Raw genomic sequence first — 17,526 nt, 5'->3', positions numbered from 1 at the left:
AATTCCAGATGTTTTGCCTGCTTAATTGATGATGGATTAATGAGGGAATAGCCCATGCAGCCCATTAAATAGCTTTTTAGATGATTGTCCAATTACCTTTTTGGTCCCTTGAAAAAGAGACCGCTATATATTAAAAATCTGTAATTCCTAAACCCTTCCTAAAATTAGGTTGTGAATACCCTCAAATGAAAGCTGAGAGTTTGCACTTTAAGCCCATATTGATTATATAACTGTATATTCAATATGTTTTGATAAACCGCTAAAATGACAAAACTTGTGTCACTGTCCAAATATTTCTGGACCTAACTGTACGTCAAAGTAAGAAACAGTAACTTATATTTTGAATTCCATGCTGTTCTCTCGCTGCCATGATAGTTTGCAGAGTCGTATTTACTTTGTCAGTGCAATGGCGTATAGTACACATCACGTGACCGTGTTATTCTTCACTATTTGGAGCCTGTTGGGGGTTATTTTTAGGGGTAAAAGGGGGAGACAGTTTCTTAGATTAAACAATGGGAAAATACAAGGGGATCATTACATAAATATTTCTATGGTACTTACACATTGGTGGAAATTGCCCGGCCCGTTTCATTAATTGACCCCTGCCTCTTCAAAAAAGGTATAAAATAAATATTGTGTAGGGGATATGAAGCATTTATTCTTCAAGAAGGACAGCGCTGATTTCTCATCTTTCTCATTATATGTAGAAAAGGATGATTCCACTTTTATATAGCTATATTGTGCAGTGAAGATAAAGTGGTATCCGTTTTTAATTGCAGTTTTATGAGTACAACTTTGGCTGGCTATTTTAATGTGTTTCTGTGGTAAATAGTAGATGGTAGTTTTGATGCGTTCCTCTAACATTCTTATTATTTATCAAAAAGGTGTTAATAAGAATAAACCAAGTTTTACTTTTATAGTAAAAGGGAGATATTTGAGTAATTAATCAAAGATAGATTTATTGATTAATAAATATGGATACAAATTGGATTTATGGGAGGTTTTATCTAACAGAATGTTGGAAATTGTTGGGAAGTAAAGAGAAAATGGAAACGAGGGACTACCCATCTAGCAAAAAGCCTAAAACCTAACCTACGTAACTGAAGGATTGTCCCTGAACTGCTTTTTAAATATTATCCCTTCCTGACAAGGCAACACTAACTTACTCCCTCCCTCAGTTCTTGAAAGCACATTGGATTCCTTATAGATTTGTATCAGTCTAAGGTCACTTTCACATGAGATTATTCTGGTCAGTATTTGACATCAGTATTTGGAAGCCAAAACCAGGAGTGGGTCCAAAACACAGATGAGGTACAAATCTTTCAAGTACATTCCTAGTTTTCGCTTCCAAATCCCGATGCAAAATACTGACCCTATATATACTGCCGTGTGAAAGTGGCCTTACATTTTATCTGCATTTGTCCTATTATACTAAGAATTGTACACTGCATTGTTGCCATGTATGTTTTTACAAAGATATTACTATGTACAGCTTCACAGAAGATGGTGGCACGCTCTATCATTCTATCTACCGTATCTAGCTATCTCTCTATTGAACTTCTTATTATCTGGGATATTACAGCTCCTGATTTAAAAAAACAAGTAAATAATATTTATCAGGTGAAAATGTTTAGTATTATATGCTAGTGAAGAATATCCTTTATCGTAAAAATCAATACAATTATAGGCAAGTTAGCAAATTAAAGAAAATTAAGGAATCAATAATTTCTCCTTTCTAATAATATTTAATACCACATCAGAAAATAAAACTAATGAAAAAGGAACTGTCAACTCTCCTGAATTTTTTGTTTTAGTAAATGCTTGTATTTCTCATGAAATGCCAATTCTGTGGCATCTTTTCTTAGAACTCTGCATTGGGCAATTACTCTATTGTTCCTCCTGGAAATGTATAAATAAAATGACAACTCAGATCTACCATTTCACTTTTCAACATGATGTGTTAACAGTGTGTCATTGTCAGCACTGATTGGACAGTGTAAGGATGTGAAGGGACGTGCCCCATTAACAAGGGACATGGTATCACCCAGTTAATTTATTCATATATTTCCAGGATGAATAACAGAGGATTGGTTAAATGCAGAGAATTTACTAAATCGGCATGTTAGGAGAGCTGACAGGTTCTCTTTAAATACATTTACTTGATGACATATATGAGGGCGCCTCTAAAAATACATAAAGGCAACAGCGTTATAAAGGTGGGTCTGCTACAAAGATGAGGATTTAATATATGGGGAGATGTGTCATGTAAATCCATTCTAACTAGCTATTAATTGTATTGCGGTACTTTTCTGTAAATCACCAAAAGACATCAAATAAATGAATCCAGTGTTTAAGTAATTGTTTACTCTCTTCTCTATCTATGAATTTTCAATATGACCACAGAAATGGCTGTTACATTTGGACATATTGAAGTGAAATATTCTGGTATATGGACACAAAATTTCACATTTTTGTAAACTGATCGTTTTGGGATAACTTCAAGGATTTACATTTAAGATTATACTGAAACTACACAAAGGGTTACAGTCAATGGGCCAATGCCACAGCTCTTCACTCCAAGCAGAAAAAGCAGCTTCTTTTTAAAGCAAATATCCCTGAGCCAGATTAATCCATCTGTTCCTGTTAATTTACCATTGTTTAACAACTGTTCCCTAAAAACAAGGCTGTGAAACCCTTAAACAGAATCCTGCCAGATGGCCGGAAATGCAATCTTTTCAAAACTTGAGACACATTTGAGGTTTGATTTTTTTTTTCTGATTAATATACAGGACAAATCCTTAAAAATGTTAAAGCTTAAGGGTCTGTCCAGTAGGAGCTAGAACTCAGCAGATGATCATTTATAACACAGCAATAATTATTTTCTATCAAGTGTTTATACTACTGTTAAACCCTCAAGATGCGGACTATTCTGGGTCTTCAGCACCAAGCAATTATTTTTGTTTTTTCATTGCCATATATTTTTTGTTTCCTGTCAATGTAGCTGTATGAGGGTTTGTTTTTTTTTTGCTGTAATGCCATGTTCACACAGGGCGGATATGCTGTTCAAAAGTACACAGCATATCCTTCCTGAAACCTGTAGTGAATTCCGCCAACAAAACCGCACCAAATTGTTGTGCTTGTTTTTGGCCACGGTCTTTGCTGCGAAAACACTTCTCGACAAAAAAGTCTGCGATTCCGCCGCAAAAACCACAAATGAGAAAAGTCGCAACTCTTGCTATTTGTTGCAGGTTTTACCTCCCCATTGTATTCAATGGGGAAAACCTGCTACAGAAGAGCGGCAATTCCGAAGCCTAAATTGACATGTTGCGGAAAAAACCCTGCATCGCAGGTCGATTTATAAAGGGTTTTTTTGGCTCATTTTTTCTTCAGCATGTGGATGAGATTTATTTAAGTCTCATTCACTTTGCTGCTACTGTAATTCGCTGCAGATTTTCCACAATTAAATCCATTGCGGAAAATCCGCAGTGTTTGCGCTGTGTGTGTACTTACCCTAAGTGTCGTAGTTTTTATTGGCAACCTTTTGAAGTACATGTAATTTGTGTAACTTTTATAAAAAAAAATAACTGGGGGGGATAGAAAAAAACAGCAAATCTGCCATTTTTAAACATGTTACAGCGATACCAAATATATAAAGGTTTTTTTAGGTTTTAGTATGTTTACCCAATAAAAGCATGTTTTATGGATGTCACTCAAAGCCAGGCTCCAGTGGTGGTCACAATGGCAGGGCTTCTGTGCCTGCCTGATCACCAGGCTCCAGTGGTGGTCACAATGGCAGGGCTTCTGTGCCTGCCTGATCACCAGGCTCCAGTGGTGGTCACAATGGCAGGGCTTCTGTGCCTGCCTGATCGCCAGGGCGTATTATTACATCCTATTGTGGTTAGGCGACCGCAAATTAGGATGTTTTAGTACGTCTATGGGCAGGAAGGGTTTAATACAAAGTGCATTTAAAGTCTTTGTACAATTCTATAATTATATTTTTCGTATACTTCTATTTCCCAACCACCTGTGAGATAAATGTTCAGTAAAATAAGTCTACCCCAACACTCTCTTGTTGTAATGTGAGTGAGGCAAAAGATCCCATTGATGTCTGTTTATTTGACCTACATCCAGATTATACTGGGCTCATGAAAGTATATTCAGGTCAATGCAACGTTGACGTCCCTTCTGATAAATTCAGTCTTTGTGTTTTGTTACTGCTATACTTTCTGTAGATCCTGCTATTGTGTAACAAAACAATCGCCAATATTAACGTTGATGGATGCTTTACATGTGCATGTGAGATTGGAGCCAGGGCTGGGATTAACAGCCTCCGGCTTCTGCAGGTTGTCATGGAGCCATTTCATTTGGCTCCTAAGCAGACAATCTGTGAAAACACCATGTTTACTATTATCTCTATGTCCACAATAAAGTGGTCTGACAACCAAAAAGCTTCACTGTATCTATATAAAGATAGAGATATAGGCAGATAGATAGACGAATAAGATCACCGTGGGACTCCTGTCTAACCCATTCTTAATTTGACAACATCTTTACCCTGGTTGCCAAAGGCCCCCCTAAATCCACTAGGCCCTGGCATCCTGCCTACGTTGGCCTGCTGCTTTATACAGTTGCAAGAAAAAGTAAGTGAGTCCTTTGGAATAAACTAGATTTCCACATTGATTACTAATAAAATTGGTCTGATTGTTATGGAAGTCACAATTATAAAGAAACCCAATGTAACCAAACTAGTAACACACAAACCGCTGTACTGTTCATGTCTTTTATTGAGCACATTGAGTAAATATTCACAGTGCAGGGAGAAAAAGTAAGTGAATCCTTGAATTTAATAACCTGTCGATCCCCCTTAAGCAGCAATCACCTCCACCTCATGTTTCCTGTAGCTGCAACTAAGATTTGCAAAATGTTGAGGAGGAATTTTGGACCATTTATCCAATTTAGCCCATTGTGCTCTTGGAGTCATCTTAACCGGACGCCCAATACTAGGGAGAGTAGCAAAAGTCCTGCATTTTCTCAATCTGTAGACAATTTTGTATGATTTAGGATTGATTTACACCCAGGTCTATAACAATTATTTTGTAGCCTTTTCCAGCCTCCTGTGTCTCTATAACATGTCTTCATAGGTCATCTGAAAGTTGTTGGCCTCGAGGCATGGTTTCTTGAGAAAAAAAGGTTTGTCAGTAACCAAACTTTGTGTGCCTTTTTTAATGGGCAAAGCACCCGTGAAACCCACACTTCCAATCTCATCTCCTTATTTGAAAAACCCTTTGTCAATTAGTTCTTGGAGAAGTTCATAATTACAGAAGTTCACTTACTTTTTCTCCGTGCAGTGTGGATGTTTACCTAATGCGCTCAATAAAATACATGAACAGTACAACTTTGTGTTACAGTCGTGGACAAAATTGTTGGTACCCTTCAGCTAAAGAAAGAAAAATCCACAATGGTCACTGAAATAACTTGAAACTGACAAAAGTAATAATACATTTTAATTTACTGAAAATCAACTAATGTAATTCATTGCTTTTGAATTGTGGTTCAACATTATTTTTTTATTTTTTTATTTAAAACTAATGAAACTGGACTGGACAAAAACGATGGTTCCCTTAACTTAGTATTTTTGTTGCACCACCTTTTAAGGCAATCACTGCAAACAAACGATTTGTGTAACGTCTGCACCGATCCACAGGTATTTTGGCCTCTCTTCGTGAGGACACTGCTCTAGCTGTCTCAGGTTTGAAGGGTGCCTTCTCCAGACTGCATGATTCAGCTCCTTCCACAGATGTTCAATAAGATTTAGATCTGGGATCATAGAAGCCACTTCAGAATAGTCCAATGCTTTCCTCTTAGCCATTCTCGGATGTTTTTCGCTGTTTTGGGTCATTATCCTGTTGGAGGATCCATGACCTGCAACTGAGACCAAGCTTTCTGACACTGGCCAGCATATGTTTTTGTAACTTTAAAAAACATATAGGTCGCCGTATGCCACAAACGTGCACAAAACGAAATGCCTAACACTTGGGGCCTTATTCAGACGAACGTAGAATACGTCTGTGTGACGACCGATAAAACAACAGCCGTCACACGGACGCATTTATTTAAATGGGGCCATTCACACAATTTTGTTACGTTTTCACGGATCCCTCCATAGACTCAAGTCTATGGGAATCTGTGAAAACAGGACCCGCACGGGGGCAACGCGGTCTGAGTTTCCCCACGTTTGTCTGAATAAGGCCTTGAGATGAGGATTGAACAATATGTTATCCAAGTGCATGGCCTGAGGGGTGGGTCATGACTCAGGGAACAAAGACCACTAAAGGAAAAGCCTTATTTACAGCCCCCTCAGGTCCTGCACTAGGTATTACACACTGTATATGTTTTCCTGGAGTGTTCCTTTAAAGAGGCTCTGTCACCACATTATAAGTGCCCTATCTCCTACATAAGGAGATGGGCGCTGTAATGTAGGTGACAGTAATGCTTTTTATTTAAAAAACCTATCTTTTTTCACAACGTTAGGAGCGATTTTAGTTTATGCTAATGTGCTTTCTTAATGCCCAAGTGGGCGTACTTTTACTTTCGACCAAGTGGGCGTTGTACAGAGGAGTGTATGATGCTGACCAATCGGCATCATGCACTCCTCTCCATTCATTTACTGCACTAGCGATATAGTTATATCACTATGTGCAGCTACATACACAAGCCCTAACATTACTACAGTGTCCTGATAATGAATACGCATGAAATCCAGCCTGGACGTCATGTGTACTCAGAATCCTGACACTTCTGAATCTTTTCTGTGAGATTCCAGCAACGGATACGAAATCTCGCGAGATTACGAGGTAAACGAGATTTCGTATCCGTTGCTGTAAATCTCACAGAAAAGTGGGATTTCTACATTTCAAAAACAGTCTTGAAAGTTCTCTGTTCTTAAAGAAATAACTCTACACAAATATTTAGGGTTGGGAGTAAGGCCTCATGCACACGACCGTAAAGGGCTTGTCCACACGTAATGGAATTGCTGCGTATTTTCCGTCTGGAATTGCGGACGGAAAATACGCAGCAGAATACAGTAGCAGCAAAGTGGGGGAGATTTAACAAATCTCTTCCATGCGCTCCGTAAAAATTCAGAGAAGAAATTCTCCTGCGGTGCGTATTTTTCATACCGCAGCATGTCAATTCCTGCTGCGGAAAGTGGATTGAAATGCTGCGTTTTTCAGAGGAGATGTCACCATCTCCCAACATTTTGAAAAACGCAGCAAAATATGCACCATTTTTCGCAGTAAAAAAATCCAGGAAATTGTGTTTTTTTTCCCTAGGGGAACTTCTGCTAGTTTCTGCTGAATTACTGCAGAAATTTTCTGCAACAATTCTGTTACATGTGGACAAGCCCTAAGGGGTTTTACTATCCACAAATACGGATCCGCAAATACGGATGCACATCGGTAGCCGTCCGATGTTTCGGAAGCGACCATATACTTCTATGGATGAGTCCAGGCCGCAATTATGGACAAGAGTAGGACATGGTCTATATTTTGCGGATAATTTCTACAACCCAGAAACACATCTGTAAATATACAGAAATGTGCTCGTGGCCAATAGAAATGAATAGGTCTGCAATTTCCGTAATTACGGATGAAAACTACGGTCGTGTGCGTGGGACCTGAGTGCTGCCTCAAGTTTTCAGTTTCAATCTGTCTTTTATATTACTTTGTTGACCTTTCTGTCTTATCTGCTGCAGGACTGTCCACAGAAGGCACGGTTGGAGAAATTTCAGTTCAAGTGGATATCTTCACTCACCCTGGAAATGGAGAACACAAGATTACAGTAAAAAGTATGATGGAATTGAGCAGCATACTTTCATTGTCATCTAATGCCAGCGTTCTTTCTTATTATAACAGGCTGATGCTATGAAGCCGAATGAAACAAAAAGCTCTTTGTCATGTCTCTACAGATCACTTGCCTTTTAGTAATTTATAAAGATGTAGCAAACATGAGTGTACAGCCTTATTGGCGAGGTCTGCGATCATTCACTTCCACGAAATATGTCAAACCGGAGTCTTGTTCTTCTAGATAATGCTCTTTTTATTATCCCAGAACCTGTGTCAACATATTTCATTCACAAATGTCAACTAAGGCATAAATATATATTATGCTTTATGTTCCTGTAGCCCCCAATTTTGTATAGGTCTTTGCAGCTCCTTAATGGTATCTTGGTATTGATCTATCTATCTATCTATCTATCTATCTATCTATCTATCTATCTATCTATCTATCTATCTATCTATCTATCTATCTATCTATCTATCTATCTATCTCTCTCTCTCTCTCTCTCTCTCTCTCTCTCTCTCTCTCTCCATCTATCTATCTCTCCATCTATCTATCTATCTATCTCATATCTATCTATCTATCTATCTATCTATCTATCTATCTATCTATCTATCTATCTATCTATCTATCTATCTCTCTCTCTCTCTCTCTCTCTCTCTCTCTCTATCTATCTCATATCTATCTATCTATCTATCTATCTATCTATCTATCTATCTATCTATCTATCTATCTCTCTATCTCTCTATCTCTCTATCTCTCTATCTCTCTATCTCTCTATCTCTCTATCTCTCTATCTCTCTATCTCTCTATCTCTCTATCTCTCTATCTCTCTATCTCTCTCTCTCTCTCTCTCTCTCTCTCTCTCTCTCTCTCTCTCTCTCTCCTGCTAACCCTCCCATACATAATGATTGACAGCTTTTAATGTACACATACTCATACAGGGAATGCTGTCAATTACTGTGTTGGCGGGATAAACAGGACTCACAGGCTTACTCTATAAATCTGGCAGCTTTTAAAGAGGACTTTTAAACTCTCCTGCCAAATCTCTATTTTAGTAAATAAGTGTATTTTCCATGAAAAACAATTCTCGAGCATATTTTCCTAGAACTGTGCGTTGTGCCATTCCTCTGTTATTCCTGCTGGAAATGTATGAATAAACAAATGGGCGATACCATTCCACCACCCAGCTGACAGGTCTTTTTTTTTTTTTTTTTTAAACAGCCATTTACATGAAGACACTGAAACAAATCATTGAAAACTATAAATTCCTGTACTCAGTGTCTCCCCTGTATTTTTTCCATGGAAATTCCTGTAAAAATGGATTTGTTCTATTTAAACATTTTACTCACCTCATTAAAACCACACGCAATGGTCATTCTTGACTTTCTGCTTGTTTATGTTAATACAACAAATATAACATTACTATAAGTATTTTAAATAAATATTATAATAATAAAGTGAGTAGTAAATAATAATAATAATTTGTCTCCATCTTTTTCCAGTTGTGGCACTAAATGGGTTGCTCTGGCAAACTACAGCTATGTTTCGGCCTTTTGTTGAAGTCTTTGCATTAGGTCCCAGTCTCAGTGACAAGAAGAGGAAATTTGGTACAAAGACTAAAAGTAACACTTGGTCACCCAAATACAACGAAATGTTCAATTTGTAAGTCTTTGCTAATGGAATTTATTACATGTTGATTTATTATAGCTGCGTTTTATCAAAGAATTGTTAAAATTTGAGCAGAGACTATATATAGCCTAACGTTATAGTCAGAAATCTTAGTGTATAACAGACATAAAGGGCATATACATATTTTGTATACTACTGCCTAACAGACCCCTAAACTATGGCCCACATTTACTAAGCCTGTTGTATCATTTGTCAGTCTAAGGGAAAGAGATAGTTGGAGTAAATTGTGAGAAATCTATTAAAAGGTGCTTGTCTCTAAATAAATTTGGCGCATTTTGTGCTGTCAGAAAATAAAATGTAAGCCTGCTATGTGCTAAAATTTTCATTTTCACGTATTTTTCCTCAATAAATGTGGTCTAAACTATGTCTCCTTGGAGTCCACACTCCCTTTTATTATCCAAATTTGGCAAGCTATGGGAAACTTCCATAAATTTTCTGCAAATTTGTCACACGCCACCATTTGTGACATTGCGTTAAAAATAAAATGACCTCTTTAAAGTAAATTTCAGAGATAACTACTTGCAACATGTGATGTTTATGTGCCCTGCTGGAATACTTATCCAAGCAAATATTTAACCAGGAGGATGCAGGGTCGAACTGACCCACCAGAGTACTAGAGGGTCCTCCGTTGGGCCCAGGTTTTGACACAATATTGGGCCCATAAACTCCAGCAGAAGACAATCCCATTTGAAGCTAATTTGGAGCTTATCACCTGTTGCTAGGGAGAATGCTTATGGGTTTCATTCACAAATAATTCAATAGAATTTATTGATTTCGTGACCTGTGCATGATATAGCAGCATGATTTAGGATGTAATGGAAAGTGGCATTGCACATGTTCTGTATAGATTAATAGTAAGGTCTCTGTGTCTCGTCTGACTGGCACAGCCTGGATTGTACAAGTAGGTGTCTAGGTTTGTAGCTCATTCATGCAGAAAAGCAAATTATAGGGTCTACTCTATAACACAAAGTAAATGGCAAATCAAGAGTGCTATACAATATGTGCAGTTAAAGGCGTTTTGCCACCTTATTAATTTTTAGCATATCACTAGGATATATTATAACATACTGATAATGAGGGTACGACCAGTGGAACCCCTACCAGTCACTAACTTGAAGGGGCCATAGTTCTGATAAATATCCGTGACCCTTTTGGATTCTCCTGCATAGTATCACTCCAAAACTGGTTTTGAGTGGATCCCTTTAGCCATATGTCATAAGTTAATCAAATGGAAAAACCTCTTCAAGCAATTGTTGAGGAAATGATTAAAACCCCTATAGCCATTGACAGTAATATATGCAAGGGAATGGTTACACATAAAGTAAAATGCCCTACAGGGTTTAAATGGTGCTGTGAAATATTTATTCATATTCTTACTAATATTGCAAATAAAGGTGCGTCATGCTGGCTGATCATCTCAGCAAGTTGTAATTTATACAATAATATAATTAGCAATATATAAATTGTAGAATTCATTTGTGGCAGGCAGCAATGTTACATCAAGTAGAACTGTCTTATACAGATGTGACGCCACCTGCTGGTCACAATGTAAAAAGCTTTGTGTTTGCTTCGAACAATAACATTTCCAGAACAAAGCAATATTATCACAAAAATATGGCCCACAAAGCAAACAATCACCATTTTGGTTGGACCTGTCATACTGGATCTGTATGTCCTTCCCCCACATATATTACGTACGTAGAGAACTCATTCTATATAACCTACAAAGAGAGCGGAGTCATAAACTACTGAATAGATGAGGTACTTAATAAAAGATTTCAACACATGCTACATGGTATAAAAAATCGTGCAGTCACTGAGTTGGTAATGCATTGTAAAGTGCATGTAAATAAATAATGCTAATACAATAATGTATAAAGTGCTTACAGTAAACAGCAGTTTACATACAGGCAGGGACGCAGAAGTATGTGTATATCTAATGCAGTAATGAGATGGACCACAATGCACTAGCCAAAACAGAAATATACCAGGTTAAATAAGTAAGAAAAGTAAATTGTTCATAGTAATCCGGTGCTTTGGTCACACACCATTTAGCGCTCCAATACGCATTTTGCATTCCCGCTTCCTCAGGAGAAACCATTCTGAACATTAGACTAATTGTAAATAGTCTGGCAAACCCTCACAATTAGCCTATCATTTCATCTGTTTGCAGCGTGTGCAATGGATCGCTGCTGCATTAACACACGCCCACCCCTGGCACTCAAGTGCTACAGCGCATGTGCTGGGTGTCCGACGCATCTACGATATCCCGGTTATGCGCAGAGCACCAAATAAGGCCGAGATGGGAGAGGGTACTGCAGCGGTTCCTGTTTTAGAGGCAAAACAGCCAATCACAAAATATATTCCCCATGCGAGTGACACATATATTTGGAAAGAACCATTATGACATCGACAGGGGCACAAAGATTTGTAACTCCTTGGGGATGATCATGACTATGCTACAAAGTTGTGACCAGAACAACCAATACAATCATAAAAAGTGCTGAGTGCATACAGGAACAGTATCGGTATTAAAGTGACACGTGCAGTACAAAGAATCCAACAATTGGGTCATAGTATTACATACAACCTTTAAATATTAATTCATACAAAGATACTGCTACTTAATAGTAACAGCAATTACTGTGCAAATATGATTAATTTCACCCATGATCCGAATAGTACTTCCAGAATTAATCTAAAGAAATAACAAAATTAATATATTGCAGAATAATCTATCGGTTAAATGCAAGAAAACCAAGATTAAGTGTCGTATGTCAAGTAGTAATGGCCATTAAAATTTAAGAAGTCTGATGTGACTAATGCAATATACCTATACATGGAATACATAGCATGCATTTTAATAAATGTACAAAGAATATTGTTAACACACACCCCATAAAGTTTTCTGCCCCAGGGGATTATTTGAAGTAGCATAGCGATTTTATGATTCGTTTAAATAAACATTACAAATAGGTTATGGTGCCAAGGCTACGATACCTGATCAGTTCCAAAAACTGGGAGTGCATGCCTATAGCTGTGTTTAAAGGCTAGGCACACCTTTGAAGATGATTTGTTTTTGTAAAATAAACTAGTGTATGAGAGTGTTTGGTGCAACCTTGTAAATACTTTTTATTAAAAATAAATGTTACTCTTTCAGATACAGCTGCTTTGTATTTTGTATACGGAGCAGCTGTATCGTGCGCTGAAACCTCTATCCGTCAAGTCAGCGGGACTGACGGGTTCAGTGACAGCGGGTCCTAAGTTATAAAATTAGATGTGATCGATAACCGCTGAATCCTGCGTGTCTCTGACACCGAACCCGCCAGTACCGCTGACCTGACTTATACAGGTTTCAGCGGGACTATATAAAGCATAAATTACAATGTTGCTCAAAACACTCTAATAACCTGTTTTATTAAAAAGAAAAAACTTTTTCAAAGGTCTCCATAGCCTTTAAGAGAATACAGTAAAATGACAGAGATTAATCTACATTTTGTATGTAACAATGGAATACAATCTATTAATGAATTGAGCAGATCTTAAGTTTAGGATGCCCAGCAGGTCTGTACTACCCAACAGTCACTTAAATATGACACTTATTACTGCAGAGTTTATGCGGAGCAGGTGTTTATCCCAATGGAAATGCCCACAGGCATCCTAGGCACAATGTTGAGGGAATAACTGCTGGTGTCTATCATATGTCCCTGATAGATTCATGATAAACAAGGCCAGGCTGATTTATTGGTTATTTATTACATGGATCATCTTTCATTCGATACTAAAAAACAACCAGCTACATAATTGTCTAATTTACATATGAAGCCCCTTTCACACCAAATATCCAAATGTATGCCAGAACTGTGTGTAAAAAAATATATACTGCACAAACCTATGAGCTGCACTTGTGTGTGTGTGTGTGTGTGTGTGTGTGTGTGTGTGTGTGTGTGTATATATATATATATATATATAACAAAAAAAGTATAAAATTAGTTCCCCTTTTATTATTAACTAGTAACTAATGGTTAATTGTTCACAGATGGGAGAAATTGGTTTATTTTATGTAAATGTAAAAAAAAAAAATATGCCAAAAAGCAAGCAATTTTATCCCATATTATAGTATTAATATGCATATGTTGCTCCATTGACTTCCATTAGAAAAAAAGGTATGCGTCACATAGATTATTTTTTTTAGAGTAGTCAATAGTATAAAGCTCTATGCTATTGCCTACATTATATATATATATATATATATATATATATATATATATATATATTCTTAGCGTATATGAACAAAACTACATACCAAAATGGCATATGTTTTGCCCATAGAATACAATTGGATACTTCAAAAATATTTTCCTATACATTTTTATTTAATTTATGGACGTAAATTGCACCTCCGTATGCCTCTGGTTTCATACAGAGGCTCACAATTTTTGTGGGTCTTTTTCTTGTCTAAAATATAGTGGTGGTATGTGTCATTGCATGTCATATCACAGATTTATTCTACCCTAGAAGGATTGCTTGCAGGGGAGAATACAGCACCTCATATAGGCACCATATGGTGGCACATAGACTGCCTAAGGCTCTGTAATACAGAACGCGTTTACTGCCATACAGAAATATAAAAGAGTATCCGGCACACCAATTTTGAAACAAAGGTATTTTTTATTTTGTTTTTGTTTTCAATGCCAGTGGCAGAGTGCGACGTTTCTGTCTAAGTGACCTTCATCAGGCACTGAGCCGTGCGGGGAAACTGAATAGATGATCGCTAGTGGTGCTGATAGCGGCTGGCCGCTGTATCATGGCGCCATGATACAGCGGCCAGCCGTTATCAGCACCACTAGCGCTCATCTATTCAGTTTCCCAGCACGGCTCAGTGCCTGATGAAGGTCACTTAGACCGAAACGTCGCACTCTGCCACTGGCATTAAAAACAAAATAAAAAATACCTTTGTTTCAAAATTGGTGTGCCGGATACTCTTTTATATTTATGTTTGGGTTGGGCCCCTATCCGTGCAAAACCTCACCCTTCCACGTATCTGGTGCTGTCTGAACCTATACACATACTGCCATACAGAGTCGGTGCGTTCTGCTGTGTGGTATGAGGATTTAGACTAAGCATGTTCATAGTATGCAGAAAGCATTATCTGTGAACGTGCCAGTGGGTGCCATAGAAGGTTTTGATAGAGAACCTGTTAAAGGCTATGTAAACCTTTGAAAGGCATTTTTCTTTTTAAATAAAAATGTCAGTCAGTGTGTTTAGTGTAACTTTCTAAATAGTTTTTATTAAAAATTCATTTGACTTTTTGAGATACAGCTGCTCTGTACTCTCTATACACAGAAGCTGTATCTTTTGCTAAATCCTGTACCCGTCAGGTACGTGGGACTGATTGGTTCAGTGACAGCGGGTCCAGCTTGTCTCTGACAGGTTCATAACTTAGATGTGATAGATTACAGGTGGATCCCGCGTGTCAAAAACACGTAGGACCTGCTGACACTGAACCCGTCAAGTCTGACGGATTCAGGTCATAGCGAACAATACAGCTGCTCTGTATAGAGAATACAGAACAGCTGTATCTCAAAAACGAAAACGAATTTTCAATAAAAACTATTTAGAAAGTTGCACTAATAACACTGACTGACAAAAGGTTTACATAGCCTTTAAGACCCAGTTGTGCTTTAAACAGAGTTAAGCTGCAACAGTAATAATGGTGATGAAAATCTTCACAATCTGCTGAAGCTTCTATAGGTGATCTGCAGATTAAATATATTTCCTTCATGGAAAAAGACACCTGACTGCTAAGAAGACTGAATAACAACACCTGGATGTGATTAAAATGGTACAAAAACCGGGCAGGCAGAGAGGTAGCAGGGGCCAAGAATATTTCATTAGCAAAGATGGAATTGTTAATAGAGAATGTGTTGCTAATTTTATCAGTATATTGAGGCAGTTATTAATCCAGTTGTGGGTTAAGGTGGAATTAAAATTTGGCTCTTGTACCGCATTCATTTTTCCTTTTTCTCCTCCAGCGTTTTAAGCAATGAAGAAAGCCCAGCGGCCTATGAACTTCACCTCTGTGTGAAGGATTACTGCTTCGCCAGAGAAGATCGCATTATAGGAATGACAGTTATCCAGCTGAAGGGCATCGTGGAGAAAGGAAACTGTTCGTCCTGGTACTCACTGACAAAAAACATCTGCATGGATGAGACTGGACTTACAATCCTACGAATACTTTCTCAGCGCTCCAACGATGAAGTTGCCAAGGAGTTTGTGAAACTGAAGTCAGACACCCGGTCTCCTGAAGAGATCTAGAATGTGCTGCAGCATGGGACAACCCAACCAACAGAACTTTTCTAAATACAAACACAAGACATTGATACGGTGTTGTTATTTGATAGTGTATGCATGTGAAAATCAGTGGGAATGTTTATTCAATATGTTTCAATGTTTGCTAGTACACCAGTACTATATTTGCAAGGCGTGTTGAAGAAGACGTGTATCTTCTTTTTATATGAATGACATTGGGCGACGACTAGTTCCCATAAAGTGCCAAAATCTACACCTAGAAGTGAAATAAGCTCATGGTATTTTTGGTCATCATTGTTTTCCTACCAATTTCCGAGCTGGTTGAGTTACGATCTATCCGTTAATGAGTTGTATTTGTTAAATAAATGTGTGTCTCTGTGTCTCTATTTATCCAATAATTTGCTGCCATGTTACTCATGATGTTGCTTTTTTATTTTATTTTTGGCATAACAGCTGTATGTTGCTGAATGGTTTGTAATTTTATAACTCCATTCCTGAATAGAGACGTTACTTTTCATATAATAAAGGATGGGGCTATTTTATGCATCTTCGACACAAACCTTCTGGTATATCACTGTGAAGACAAACTGTACAAAGCTCGCTTCTAGAACTCAATATTGTCCACCCTTATACAGTAGTGTCTCCTTCTGTGTACTCCAGTTCTTTGATGAATCTCTCTACATAGTAGTAATAGTGATAAACACCGCATTCCCTGGAAAAAACAAAAACTTTCTGTACATTTGTATGAAACATTTCTGGATTATGTGATACGTCATTCCCTGTGTTTTGCTCACGCCATCAGCTCAGCTTCTTGTCACTTAAAGCAATGGGATATTTTCCATAAAATTTGCAGTATTTTTGTAAGGTGCAAAAGGAATGGTAAAGTTCCATAAAGTCCATCTATCATTTACCCAGAGTGTATGTGCTTAAAACATTGTACTGAATACCAAGGATATTGAGCTGAACAGTGCAGCTGAGTGTTGTCTGGACCATTAAGAGAAAGGCGTTGTCGCAGGCCGGGAAAATGTTACATTGTATAATTAGCTGCAAATTCAGTCAAATGTCTCTTTTTAAACAGAAATTCTACAGTTTGTACTTATGCAACATAAAATGTATTGCACTGAGGCAAAAGTCATGTCATGTAAATATATTTAGTGAGATATTGTAAAATAAAATATGAAGAAACTTCGCACAGGTTTATTTTTTTATAATGTTATTGTATTTAATATATATTTAGACATAATCAATGGGTAAAAATTCTATATATCTTAAGTTTGCTTATAGTATATCTGATGGTAAAAATTTTAAATATGTAACATATGTTGGATAACCTCTTTCTATCAGCCATTAGCTCTTACCTTAGTGAGACTGCTTGGTAAATTCTCATCATTACAAGAGAAAATGAAGCTATAATGGTGCACATAGAGATCAATGGGCATGCTTCTGGTGCACAATTGCTGGTGGTCCTCAAACAGATAACTGAGGCATGACAGACTGTAGAAATCAAAACGAAACTGTGGTGAGAACTCTTCTTGTGTTATCTTTCCTTCCTGTCAGTCAAATATCATCCTCTTCGAGCAGGGTCCAGGAAGTAGCTTAACCACTTCCTGACCAGAGGCTTTACCCCCCTTCCTGACCAGGCCCATTTTCAAGTTTTAGCCATGCACCAATTTAGAAGCAAAT

At 37.6% G+C, this 17,526-nt stretch overlaps 1 protein-coding gene across 1 annotated transcript in view; it reads left to right on the top strand.

Moving 5' to 3' along the window:
• The window catches only part of UNC13C (unc-13 homolog C), a 520,481-nt gene extending 503,461 nt beyond the window's left edge, over positions 1 to 17,020 (top strand). The window contains exons 32-34 of the mRNA XM_075857981.1: positions 7,754 to 7,846; positions 9,345 to 9,504; positions 15,567 to 17,020. Of these exons, the coding sequence (XP_075714096.1) occupies positions 7,754 to 7,846; positions 9,345 to 9,504; positions 15,567 to 15,849 (536 nt within the window). The 3' untranslated portion in view covers positions 15,850 to 17,020. The remainder of the gene's footprint in view (positions 1 to 7,753; positions 7,847 to 9,344; positions 9,505 to 15,566) is intronic.
• Positions 17,021 to 17,526: the final 506 nt, after the last annotated feature.

Source organism: Rhinoderma darwinii, chromosome 3 (genome assembly GCF_050947455.1).
Source record: "Rhinoderma darwinii isolate aRhiDar2 chromosome 3, aRhiDar2.hap1, whole genome shotgun sequence".
Taxonomy (NCBI): domain Eukaryota; kingdom Metazoa; phylum Chordata; class Amphibia; order Anura; family Rhinodermatidae; genus Rhinoderma; species Rhinoderma darwinii.
This window is presented reverse-complemented; position numbering and strand designations above follow the sequence as displayed.